The 13,571-nt window shown below is 40.3% G+C and overlaps 1 protein-coding gene across 2 annotated transcripts in view; it reads left to right on the top strand.

Moving 5' to 3' along the window:
• Window positions 1-13,571, top strand: part of NVL (nuclear VCP like) — a 41,800-nt gene that overhangs the window by 24,471 nt on the left and 3,758 nt on the right. For both annotated transcript variants that reach the window (XM_061475399.1, XM_061475400.1), the window contains 3 exons: window positions 4,641-4,747; window positions 9,102-9,178; window positions 10,609-10,697. In XM_061475399.1, the coding sequence (XP_061331383.1) occupies window positions 4,641-4,747; window positions 9,102-9,178; window positions 10,609-10,697 (273 nt within the window). The remainder of the gene's footprint in view (window positions 1-4,640; window positions 4,748-9,101; window positions 9,179-10,608; window positions 10,698-13,571) is intronic.

The following is a 13,571-nucleotide window of genomic DNA, read 5'->3' as shown; positions in this document are numbered from 1 at the left end:
AAATCAGTAAAATGCTACAAAGTGATAGTGATTTAAGCTTGATGTAAATGTTGATGCTGCCTTTGCTGTTATTTATGGTCTTTTTCTCTAGCTTTTTGTAATGAATTCTTGCAGAAATCCCCTTGTACTGTTATCTTAGAGCATAGTCCTAGTTCCAGTGAGTTGTGTTTTTCTTTAGCAAGTTTGTTAGTTTTCTAGAGCCAGTCACCTGAATCACATGTTTTGAAACACAGTAGAAAACTAATCTTCAGTCTCTGATAATAGTTCCAGTTTTGGTTTGGGTTTTTTTTGTTTGTTATGATTATATCTGTTTATACGTGTTCTGGAATGAAAGGCAAGATAAGATCTAAAAAAAGCACCTAATATGTGAGGCATGGAACAGTTTCTTTCATAATAGCTCCAATTCACACAAATTACATTTCTGCATTTCACCAGCCTTTAAACAGTATGTATCTTTCACAGTAATTTTAGGGGAAATCGTTTGTTGTGTAGGAGCAAAATCGTTAACTGCGGAGTTCATCTAGAGTCTCAGAATCTTTCAGGGTTTCTGGAACCTTTCTGAGCTGCAGAATGTCACAAATGTGAGGACCTAGGTCTTGTATATGTCAAATCATAGAGTCATATCATAGAATAGTTGAGGATGGAAAGGACCTTAAGATCATCCAGTTCCAACCCCCTGCCATGAGCAGGGACACCTCACACTAGACCATGTCACCCAAGGCTCTGCCCAGCCTGGCCTTGAACACCGCCAGGGATGGACATTTACCACTTCTTTGGGCAACCTGTTCCAGGGCCTCACCACCCTCACAGTAAGGAACAACTTCCTTATAATCTTAGAAGCTGTAGTGACTATAGCAGAAGTTTGATGGATTCAGCACAGTAGTTGTTTCTGGTGTATGCGTGGAACTTTGTAAGCATTTTTGACCCTTGCACAGTTCAGATAAAATATGAATGATCAACTGGAAATGAGTGTTGAGACTACCAGATTTTATTATAGGACAATAGAATGTCATAGAATCATAGAATAGTTTTGGTTGGAAAGGACTTTAAGATCATCTAGTTCCAACCCCCCTGCCATGGGCAGGGACACCTCACACTAAACCATGTCACCCAAGGCTCTGTCCAGCCTGGCCTTGAACACTGCCAGGGATGGACCATTCACAGCTTCCCTGGGCAGCACATTCCAGTGCCTGTTCATCCTAACAGTAAAGAATTTCTTCCTTATATCCAAACTTTCTCTGTTTGAGTTTTAACCCATTACCCCCTTTCCTGTCACTACAGTCCCTAATGAAGAGTCCCTTCCCAGCATCCCTATAGCTCTTCTTCAGATACTGGAAGGCTGCTATGAGGTCTCCACGCAGCCTTCTCCAGGCTGAACAGCCCCAACTTTCTCTGCCTGTCTTCATACAGGAGGTGCTCCAGTCCCCTGATCATCCTCGTGGCCTCCTCTGGACTTGTTCCAACAGTTCCATGTCCTTTTAATGTTGAGGACACCAGAACTGTACACAGTACTCCAAGTGAGGTCTCACGCTCCTTTTGATGCAGCCCAGGATACAGTTGGCTTTCTGGGCTGCAAGCGCACACTGCTGGCCCATGTTCATTTTCTCATCAACCAACACCCCCAAGTCCTTCTCCACAGGGCTGCTCTGAATCTCTTCTCTGCCCAACCTGTAGCTGCGCCTGGGATTGCTCCGACCCAGGTGTAGGACCTTGCACTTGGCATGGTTAAACTTCATGAGGTTGGCATCGGCCCACCTCACAAGTGTGTCGAGGTCCCTCTGGATGTCATTCCTTCCCTCCAGCGTATCAACCGAACCACACAGCTTGGTGTCATCGGCAAACTTGCTGAGGGCGCACTCAATCCCACTGTCCATGTCAGCGACGAAGATGTTGAACAAGACCGGTCCCAGCACCGATCCCTGAGGGACACCACTCGTTACTGGTCTCCAGCTGGATATCGAGCCATTGACCACAACTCTTTGTGTGCAGCCATCCAGCCAGTTCTTTATCCACCGAGTGGTCCCTCCATCAAATTGATGTCTCTCCAATTTAGAGACAAGGATGTCGTGTGGGACAGTGTCGAACGCTTTACACAAGTCCAGGTAGATGACATCAACTGCTCTACCCCTGTCCGTCAGTTCTGTAGCCCCATCATAGAAGGCCACCAAATTGGTCAGGCAGGATTTCCCCTTAGTGAAGCCATGCTGGCTGTCACCAAGCACCTTGTTGATTTTCATGTGCCTTAGCATGCCTTCCAGGAGAATCTGCTCCAAGATTTTGCCAGGCACAGAGGTCAAAGGATTCATGCAAAAATACTTCCAATAGAATTTAATAAAGAGGATAACATTTTGTAGTAGTTTGGAGAGCAGTATAGCAAACTGAAATACTACATCATTCTCTAGAGGCTAGTGCCTGTTCTAACCTTTAAAAACAAAGCAAGGAATGGAGGTACTCTAAATGTCCTATTATATACTTTTGCCAGATTATTTGGAAAATAGTACTACTGTTTTCTAATAACATAGTCATCACTGTTGACAACATCAGAAAACCAAGACAGTAAGTTACTAACTAGACATTTCTCACTAGAAGTATATTCTCTCTGTGAGACAACTGCTTGGAAGAGAAGTGCTGTGTGTTAGCACGTTTCCATGTTTCACTTTCAAACTTGAGAGCTAATAACTGGCTTTGAAAGAGGTGTCTAGGATAACCACCTTCCTTTCATTAAAATGTTAAATGTATCTAAAATTAGTTGACTCTCTTTGTTTAGGTAAGTTTCAAGATAATAGGTATGGAGAGAATTTCCTGATTTATCAGGATGGAATGCTTTGAAATTCCTAAAAGAAGAGCATTATTCAATTCTTTTAAACAGATATGAAGGGCATCGAATGAGTGGGTTTGACCAGTGAGTAAATACTCATTTTCTGTGTTATGTGACTTGAATTTTCAACAACTTCAGGCCCAGGTTTGAGCCAGCAGAATTAAGTGAATTCACTCATAGAGAGGTGGGGAGTGTAGATCCTTGTTTTCAACTTTGGTATGGTCTTCTCAGCATAAACCACCATTTCTGTAACATACTGATTTAGCTTGCGTTGTTGTAACTCTTTGAATGTGGGCAGTGTAATCACTAACACACAAATGGATGAATGCGTCTTTAGACTGTATCATTAACTTGATATCATTGTGCCATGTTCTCAGTGTGCAAAATGGAAATAGCTTTTTCCATGTCAAGTATTTTTAAAGAGCTTTTGAAACTTCAAATGCGGAAGTTTTCAAGTGCATGGTGGTGTAATGCAATCCCTCTTGCGAGTGTTTGTTTTCATTGTTGTAATTGATCTGTTGAGTGAACTTTGTCATCTGACCTTAATAATGTGGCAAGACTTCTGTCCACAGGCACATGAAAACAGGAAAGTGCACTTGTGCCAAAAGCAAGATAAAGTATCATATAGCACTGTACACAGACATACAAGAAAGATGTTAGATCCCATGGCAGGGATTCTGCTTAACTCTTGTTTCATCTGGTCTGGATTAAATTAACACATCAAGTTCTTCCTTTTTTTTCCCTCACCATCTTCAATAGCTGATTTTTGCCTACATAGATGCCTCTGGCCATGCCTGCTGTATCTTGGGGGGAAAAAGCTTTTGTCCAAGAAAAAGATAGTGGAGCAGCTTTTATGTATGCATCTCATTTTACCTTTTGTCCTTTAAGCGTAGGTGAGAGAGTAACTTGAACAAAACTGTACACATCTTTAAAAAGTGAATCAAGACTACTGTGGTAGATCAGGTAGTAGGACTCTTGACAGAGCTAAGCAAACTTTGCTTTCAGCTCTCTTGGCTTTAAACTGTCAGAGGGGAGGGTTAGGTTAGGTATTAGGCAAAAGCTCTTCCCTGTGAGGGCGGTGAGGCGCTGGCACAGGGTGCCCAGAGAAGCTGTGGCTGCCCCATCCCTGGCAGTGTTCAAGGCCAGGCTGAACGGCGCTTGGAGCAACCTGGTCTAGTGGAAGGTGTCCCTGCCCGTGGCAGGGGTTGGAACTGGATGAGCTTTAAGGTCCTTTCCAACACAAACCAGTCTGGGATTCTATGAAACTGTTTTCATTTGCCAAAAAGGGATATTTGTGCTTCCATGCTACTGTTTGGGGGTTTGGCTGGTGTTCTTTTAAACATCTCTATAGTAAATATTAACTGCTTAACTTTTACCAATTCTTCACCTTTAATATGAATGCATGTAGATTGTGTGTTAGCAACATTTTGCCAAGAGAACATAATAAACTGGAAGCACTTTTTCCCCTTGTTGTGAATTAATGTGGAACTCCTCACTCAACCATGCTAGATATGACAGTAAAGATGTTCTAGTACTATAATGACAAGATAGAGTTGTTTTCATTTGTGAAGAGATGAAGCTGGTATTTATAAGCCATCTTTGAGAGATGAAGCTTTACTGTTCTGGGTAATAGAGGCTCCTACTTGACAGAGATGAAACTATTTCAATCAGCTATTTTAATGCTCAGAGCTTCAAATCCTGGCACAAATTTTGCCTTCTTTGAATCTCAGTACAAGTATGGATATATTGCTTCTCATGTGTACACTTTCCTAAGCATGTATTTCATTTCTGGATATTATTTTCTTCTTTCCCCCTCCCTAAGATATAATTGACCCAGCTATCCTGCGCCCAGGTCGACTGGATAAAACACTGTATGTGGGTTTGCCACCACCTGAAGATCGACTTGCTATTTTAAAGACCATCACCAAAGTGAGTATTTGGAAATAAATCCCTCTCTCAAAGCTTGGTGGAATGATTTAAGACAAAGTGAAATTTTACAGAGAATTGCAGGATCCTGTCTCAGGAAACACTTGCAGATATTACATGAGGTCATAAAAATAAACCATCAGTTGCATCTGCTGTTAAAATTGCTCTGAGCTGATAAATCTTGAGTAAAGCAAACATGGTAAACATAGAAGCTGCTGCCTTAGTAGTTACAATTTGAACAGATTTAATGAAAAGATTCCTATCTGTGTGAGTAATGGCCCTAGAAGTGTTTTGCAAACTTTTGGGGGGGGGTTCCACACGTTCAACCAGGATGATTCACAAGCTCCAGCTGAATTTGCTCAACAGCAATTCTGCCACGTAGTTGCCTTTAGGATTAAAGGAATCTTGTGATGATAAAGGTTGTAGGTCAAAATGTGAAATATGGTGGGTCCTCCCTGGGGTTAATGGCACATTCTGCCACTTCAGAGATGTGGATTATAGAATTCTAAGGAAGAAGTTCTTTACTGTGAAGGTGCTGAGGCAGCGGAACAGATTGCCCAAGCAAGCTGTGAATGCTCCATCTCTGGGAGTGCTCAAGACCAGGCTGGATGGAGTCTTGGGTGACATGGTCTAGTGTGAGGTATCCCTGCCCATGGCAGGGGAGTTGGAACTGGATGAGCTTTAAGGTCTTTTCCAACCCAAACCATTCTATGATTCTCTAAGTATTACAGCAGTAATCAAGGCCGTTAAAAAAGAACATGGAAATCATCATGAATTACTTGGATATTTTCTGCTTCTTCCAGTAGATCAGCAGCATTGGTTGTTAAAAGCAGGTATTCCGTACAATTTTATGGGTGTTTTTGGGAACTGCAGAGGAGACCAAGTCTTCACTCTAAGGAAAGCTAGCACTGTGTTATGAAGAGTGTGGCAAAAATTACTTAGCAACTTTGTGAAAAAGATAATTCAGACTCACGTAAGCATAAAGTTGTGGTATCGGCAATAGTTAATCCCATAGGAGAATTCACAAAGTGAGAACTCATTCAAGCGTGTTACTTCGTGCCAAAGTAGTTGTTCCAAAAGTCAGACTCTTGTTACAAATTCAGGATGTTAGACTTTCCTTCATTTGTACTTCATGGAGGAAAAAGAAGTATGCCCCTATTTGTTGTTAGCTCTAACTCAGTTAATTTTTTCTATATATTATGAGAATATTTCAGTTAAAACTTTTTACAACCTTCTTCTTAAAGATGGTTGCCTTTTAAAAGACCTAAAGAGAATCTGAGTGTAACATCCCTGAATCATCTTTCAAGCATACCATAAGGAATGATGGTTTTTATTTCACCACATTTGTTTTTAAAGATAACTCAATGTGTTCTTTAAAAAATGGGTTTATGTGATTGGTCTGCCTTAAAAGAAACAACCCTGTTCTTCTGGAAGAAATGGGTAGTAAGGGTGAGTCAGTCACTAGACTATGTAAGCAGAAAGCTTTTGGTACAGACTCTGCTCTGGTGTGTAACATGCCGGTCTTGCTCTCCCTAATTTTTGCTGGAGAATCTTTGGAGGTTTGTAGGATCTCAGGTGCTTTCACTGTAATCAGTGGTGTGGGGAAATAGTGCAGCAAAGGTTGGTGATGCAAGACTGGCTGGGAGAGGAAGGAGGCATTAAACAAAACTGGTTTCTTTTACTCTCTCATCAAATTGACCTGCTCACACTCTCACAGCCACATACAGTCACCAAGGTGCATGCATCTATGTGGGTAATGCCAGGATCACTTGTGTGCTATACTGAGGATAAGGAACTCTGTGTTGTCCTCACTCATCTCTTGGCTTCCTCCTGACTGGCAGTGGCAAATAGTTGCTGGAAGTGTTTTCTAGATTCCCTTAAAGAACCAAACAGTTAAAATTGTGCTTACTTCAGCTGCCATAAATCTTGGGCGAGGTTGCTGAGAAGTGTCTTTGCTCCCTCCTCCTGATAATGACACTGGCTACAGTCTGAATGTTGAGATCACACCAAGAGGAGTGGCCCATGGGATGTGGTAACCTTGTCGTTATCCTGTTACCAGAGTGTATTTCTGCTGACAAACCGTCTTTACTGTGGCCTTATCTGAACATGTGCCTTCTTGTGATACAGGCAACACATTGCATAGTGTTTACCAGCTTGGTTCCTGTGGATCCTGTCATTGGTTATCAGGGCATGTTATTTTTGGAATGCCAAATACTTCCATGCATACTGAATTCATACCAGTCTTAATTTTATTACAAATCTTTGTAGTGATTGAGATGTCAAGTCTTTGATGGATTATTTTTCCTCAGTTCTTGAATTAAGAGGCCAGCAGAAATGAGATAAAACACTCTCTGAATGAGTCTTTGTGTGTTTCTATGTCCATTCCATGAGGAGGTTGAAGCTGCTCTCCCTTTACTACTTCTGCAGTCACCAGAGTTCTCATAAAGCTAGGCAAAGATTTGTTCTTAACACTAGCAATAACAAGACATAGGTTGTTATTTTCTTTAAAAATGTATAGGAGTTATCTACAATAACAGCATGGAATATGGAGAGAGAAATATATGTTAAATGAATTGAAATACCTTGGGTTTGGTCAGATTTCATCCATGCATTCTAGGTAAGGAAATTTGAGAACAGGAACACTTGCTTAAATACGTGCTCAGGGCTAGATGAACCCAAATGTTTGGTGCAAATGTGATGGTGACCGTATGCATTCCCAGAAATCCCTGAGGAATACATGCACAGGATGTGAAAACTGAAAATCGTTGCTGAGGGAAAACATGGATGCTTACAAAGGCAGCACTGAGGAGTAAAGAAGGGAGTAAAGGGGAGGTATAGGTTGTAAGGCACCCTGCCTAAATGTGGGTTGAAGCCTTGTTGTGAAATGAGAGAGTTCTGTTTCAGTTAACTTGTAAAATCAGGCATTTTCAAATTGCATATTAATTATGCAAGAGAAGCATGTCTTCACACGTTTAGGTTACTAGTGTTAGTTACATTCCTGGAAGCTGTATCAGGCTTCTCTGGTGCACATACTACTGAGCTGCTCTCCAAAGAAGGCAGATCAGACCCCTCAGACAATGCCCAACATGTTTGCTACTCAAAGCAATAGGTAAAACATTTCTCTTTAGCAAAGGTGGTGTCTGGCTTGCAGTCTTGTACAATTACTGCAGTATCCCATATCAAATTGTATGAGGCTTCCTTGCTTCCAGGTTAAAGTCAAGATGTTGAAACATTTCAAGATGTTTCAAAATCAGGCTGTTCCTTTGTTTCTTTTGGTTTGTTTTCCACCCCCTCTTCCCTGACTGGTGTTCTGCCAAAGATTCATTCAGGATTGTTCCCATACTCAGCAATGGGTAAGAACTGCCCGGACTCGTGATTATTCTACTGTTACATATTCCAGGGGTTTAACTTGTCAGTTGCTATACATCTTGGGTTTTTTCCTTGTTGGAGGTATTGTAGGTATGTAGTAGTTCACCTGAAGAAGTCAGAAAAGAATTACATGAATTTGTGCATTTCTGTCAACTGATTTTCTGGCAGAAATGTATCCGTTGTATCAAGAAGTGTCCCTTCCCGTCTAAACTCAGGTGTTGTTTGATACTGTAGACATCTGGAATCTTTGTACTACCGTGGTACTACTTCACTGTTGTCTAAGGGTAATGGATCTCCATGCTTACCGCGTTTGACAACTTGGTTGGCTAGTTTCAACAAATAATTTATAATGTTGGTCAACAGTTTTTTGCTGTTGGAGATGCAAAAATAATAACAAAGGAAACCACTTCTGGGATTTTTGTGGAGCAAGCAGTAATGATACAGAAGAGTAGTGTCGGTCTACAGGACTGTCTACAGTATGTGTAAGCTTTCATGAAATCCAGAATGGAAACCTTCTACGTTTGAAAATACACGTGTAGAAATAAAAGATGAACTAGTTCAGTCTTCAAGGTGATAAGACTAAATCTACATGCTTATTGCTTAGGTGTTCGATTTCAACACATAGTAAAACTAGAAGTTCAGCTAAGCAATGCTGTGATTGTAACCAGTTCCATAAGACACGTTTCCATCTGGAACAGTGTCAGTGTTGCATTGCCCTGTGACAGGCTGGCCATCATTTTCTTAGAGAAAATCTAATCTGTTGGTGGGAAGTTTAAAATTTAGCATTATTTAATATTTCATAATGAAATGTTTTTAAGGCTGCTTGTCCTTCTTGTGGGTTTGAGATTAAAAGCATTAATAAATGTGGATATTTCAGGGATTGTTTCAGAGCCCTGTATGATTTCTGATAGATGAAACTCAGTAATTTTGAGGATAGCACGTGTAAAAAATAGTGGTTTCTTATCTTCCTATTATCTCATCCCTTCAGGATGGCACCCGACCTCCACTGGATACTGATGTAAGCCTTGAAGAAATAGCTTACAGTCAACACTGTGATTGTTATACGTGAGTAGCTTCTAGTTTTGACTTTAATATTTAATATGCAGTGCTAAAGATCTTCTGATGTGTAAGTGTGTTTGTTATGTTGCTATTATTAAGACAATGTCTTAACTTTTAGGGTTCATAAACCTTCTCCCTTACGCTACTTTTCTTGCTTTCAGTTAGGCTTTTCCCAAGGAGTCTGTAGGAGTATACGGATCCTAAGGTCTCTTTCATCTGGAATAGTCCTCTTCATGTTGTAAATACAAATCAGCAGAGGCCTCTTGGTTTTGCCTGGCTTTATTTTCTCATCTTGCATAATCTGAGGATAAAAGAGCCCTCTAAATTGTGGACCCATATACAGTGATGATGGAAAGCAAATTGGTTTAACAACCATAACCAGCTCCTGTCAGAGAGTTGAAAGCAGTGTGCTTGACAAAGCAGTGAGGGCCTATTTCAACTTGTGCTTTGGGAATACCAAGGCATGTGTTTTAGGAAAGCTCACTAGCCGTATCTGTCAGAATAAAGTGTAGTTGCATTCTACAAAACTTCAAAAAGCTTTAATCTATTAAATGACTTATTAATAGTTCATGATTTTCTGGAGTACCCAGAAGTTAAAGTTGCTTGTCACAACATTACTTTTGAATTAAGGAATGGAGGCTATCATCAATAATGATTTCTAGTTTGTCATTGTTTCATACTTGGGAAAGATCAGTACCTTTTCTTTCTCTGCCCCTTTCACTCACTGTCATTTGGGGGGGTGTTTGGTTGTGGGGAGTTTTTTGTTTGGGATCTTTTTCTTTGGTTTTCTGTTTGGGGTTTGTTGTTGGGGGTTGGTTGTGGGGTTTGGTTTCATTATTTTAATACAGCAGCATATCTGGCACCCACAAATGAAGCATGGGGAGTTAACTGAGAATTGTCCTTGGTTCAGTGACTTGCACCAGTTTAAAGGCTTGTGAAAAGTCAAACAGCTGGAAACTAGAAGCAAATCTTTAGAATGATTGATCTGACCCTGTTTTCTTGATACTGTTATTTTATGAGCATATTAACTGTTGATGCAGCTTTGAGCAAGGCAACTCCCTTTTGTAATAATGGGTGATTCCATTTGAATCTTTCATAAGATTGATAGGAAAAAAAATGTATCCTGTTCCCACCAAATGGCACAGTATTAATCAGTCCTTTGGCATTTTTAAGGCTGTTAAATGGGGGTTTTGTCGCTTCCCTTGTTCCCATTTATTTGATCTTAATCTATGATTAGGCTCTGGAGGATGTCAGTCCATAACGAAGGCTGCAGCACTGTGTAGCTCTTGTCCCTCTTTCCAGTGTTCTGAAGATTATTCTTCATGACAGCACAACCCGTCTCTTTCCGTGATCTGTAGTGTTTTGCCTTTCTGTATGCTGTCAGCAAAAGACAAGAGGGTTTATCCTACAATAACCTATTCTGTTTGTATCTGTAGAGGAGCAGACCTTTCCGCTCTAGTGCGTGAGGCTTCAGTTTGTGCCTTAAGACAGGAAATGCCCCTGCAGAATACTCAAATCAAGAAAGGTAAGCAAGCTTACAGAAATCTTAACTGAATATGGAGAAGATGAATGGACTATAAAGTATTTAAGGTCGTTCAAGACAAGCACAAAGGCTGACCCAAACAAAAATTGTCGGATTTGTTTCAAGAACACATAAGCATCTTTGAAGTAATTGCAGGGGAGAGTATAGGAAAAACTGGATATGCTGCAGGTTCACCATATTTTCTTCCTAAAAGAACTGAGCCTTGTAACCCAAAAGAAAATTTTATGTTAAACTGTAGCAGTATAATAGTGTGTCTATGTATGCATATACATACTATTGTAGTAGTATAAACTGACAATTCATATACTAGACTGAATACACCTTTGCCAAATTTCCACAACACCATCAAAGACTAATTATACTGACTTATTTGCAGATTTGAGTCCATTTTTAACTGCAGACATACTGATCATATACCTTTGGAATTCAGTTGTGTTGTTTAACTGAATACTTGCATCTAGTGTACTGGTGCTTGGAAAATCTGAATGCCATGTTTCATCTCAGGTGTTGAGCTCATCAAGAGCTCTTGCCAGGACTTTAACAGGGAATTATAAATAGTTTCAAGTACAATGTCTGCCTTTTCCATATCTCTCTGCAATTTTAAGTTCCATTTTCCTGGCTTTTAATTTTTCTTTTTCTATACAGATAGGAAAATGTAATTGGAAATTGAAGCTCTTGTATATAAAATGTGCATCTAGATTCATTTTTCCAGTAATTTTGCTTGTTATTTTACCTTTAAGTCAAAATGCAAAGCTAAGATGGAGTTGTGACTTTATGTCCTTGGAAAACATCTTAGACATCAGAGGCATAATGAAAGCCTAAGAACCATGCTGGAATTTTGATGGCTTTGATTCATTCTGTTTGATCTAGTAAATATCTGGTCTCATCTGGTTTTTAACAGCAGTAGGTTAACAGAGCAGACTGTTTGCATTTCTTGTTTTGAGGAACTAGTGTGTTGGTTTAGAGTGGGGGAAAACAAAGAAACAAAGTAGGACAGCCTTCACAGTTGTGTGACTTGGATACCCATTTTGTTTACTGTAGATGATAAAAGCTTCTGATTTGAGATGGAAATTTCTGAGTTTATCTGGTTTGTTTTACAAGTAGGCTTATAAAATACAGCAGGCTTGAATCTATCAGAGATGTTCATCACATGAATTCAGCAGCCACAATTACGATTGCAGCCTGAGCACTTACTGTATGGACGTGTAGGCAGCCAGCAAGTCTGTAATAGATGCCTAGCTTGATCTGCATGTTTACAGCAGCTGCCTATTTGGGATGTCCTTGGGTTTGAATTTCCAGGCTGTCAGCCCTGGCTGGTGGTTTTGTTCATTTCTCTCTTCAAAAGGGTAGTATGTGTACACAGACTGGAGAATTTCTTCCTTCAGTGTTACTGTAAGTGCCTCCCCTCCCATCCTCTGTGCATGCCTGTACATGGGTGATGTGTGTCCTTATCAGGCAGTAGTTTGGACTCACCTGGCTGAGATCAGTGCTGCCACTTTCTGTTCTGTAGAAAGTCTGTGGCAACTTCCTGGTTGTACCTGGTGTTCTCCCTCTAGATCAGTTCAGGGTTGTGGGGTGTTTTTAACACTCAGCAGTGGTTTGCTTGAAGCAACTTGTTTATCGTGAAATGGAAATGTATCCTTTTTGTGGTATTTCTCACAAGAATCCATAACTTTTACATCCAACTTGAACAGCTGATGAGGTGGGTCACTGCAGTCTGGGAATTGCCAGATACTGCAGCTTGGTGTAAAAGAGGGGGGAATCCTAACAACAGTCAGTCAGGCTTTCAGTTTAGAGTCGTGCTGGAGTTTCTCATCACTGGTCCAACATCTGACTACTCAAAAGAGTTCAGTATCACTTGCAAAACTGGAGTTTCCACTTGTGGCTCCCTTCCCCAAACCACTGATCAACATGCTGTATAGAACAGATTTTAGCACCAGTGCCAGAGCAGGACGCTACTGCTGCTTGTTCCCTATCCTGAAGAGGGAACATTAATCCTTATACTCTATTTCATACCCTTTAATCAGCTTTTAGTCCACCAAAGGATAGATTCTACAATCCCTTGGAGTTTACCAGTCCCTTCTACAGTCCCTTGGAGTTTACCAGTCCTTTGGTGGCTGAAACAAGTTACTTGATTTAGCCAGCAGTTCTGCAGTTTCATAGCCAAGTTCCTTCAGCACCTTTGGGTGAACACCATCTGGTCGTGCTGACTTACTGTTAACCTCATACCTGTCCCATTTTAGTTTAATACTTCCTGTATATTATTTCAAATAGATGTAGTTACAAAGAACATATAGGGTATGAGGAGTTCTTAATACTTCCAGCTGAAAAGGCAAATTCACTGACCTTCTAAACTATGACCTTACCCCAGGCCGGCCTTTTTGGATATTATAAGATATTCAGTGACCCCACAGCACCTGCATAGTCTATAAAGCTGATCTTAAGAAGGAGTGTATGAGACTTCTTGTTAAAGCAGTTAAGAGCGAGTGTGGTTTAACAACTGAGATTAAAGTTTTGTATCTTTGCAGTTGAATTTGAAAAGCAAGATATGGTCCTTGTTTGATACTTTCAAATTAAGAGGAAAGGGAACCAGCTATCCTTCCTTCACTCGTCTATGTAAATAGCTATAAAAAACCCAAGAATTTCATATTTGGTTAAGTTATAACTGTTGATGTACTTCATTATTTTATCATTAATTTATTAATATAAATTGTTTTAACTGATAAAACACTCATACCTACTTAAGACTAAATGGTTTTGTCATCAGAAATCAAGGCAAACTATGTAAAAAAGTAAGACAACAAGGTATAGATTACTGACAGCTGAATTCTCCATGGGATCAAGCCTTGTGCCTGT

This window comes from Pezoporus flaviventris, unplaced genomic scaffold, assembly GCF_033815535.1.
Source record: "Pezoporus flaviventris isolate CSIRO_AGI_PZ_B2104156 unplaced genomic scaffold, CSIRO_AGI_Pfla_v1 ptg000083l, whole genome shotgun sequence".
NCBI lineage: Eukaryota > Metazoa > Chordata > Aves > Psittaciformes > Psittacidae > Pezoporus > Pezoporus flaviventris.
Note: the sequence above shows the minus strand (reverse complement) of the source record. Positions and strands in the feature narration are given on the sequence as shown.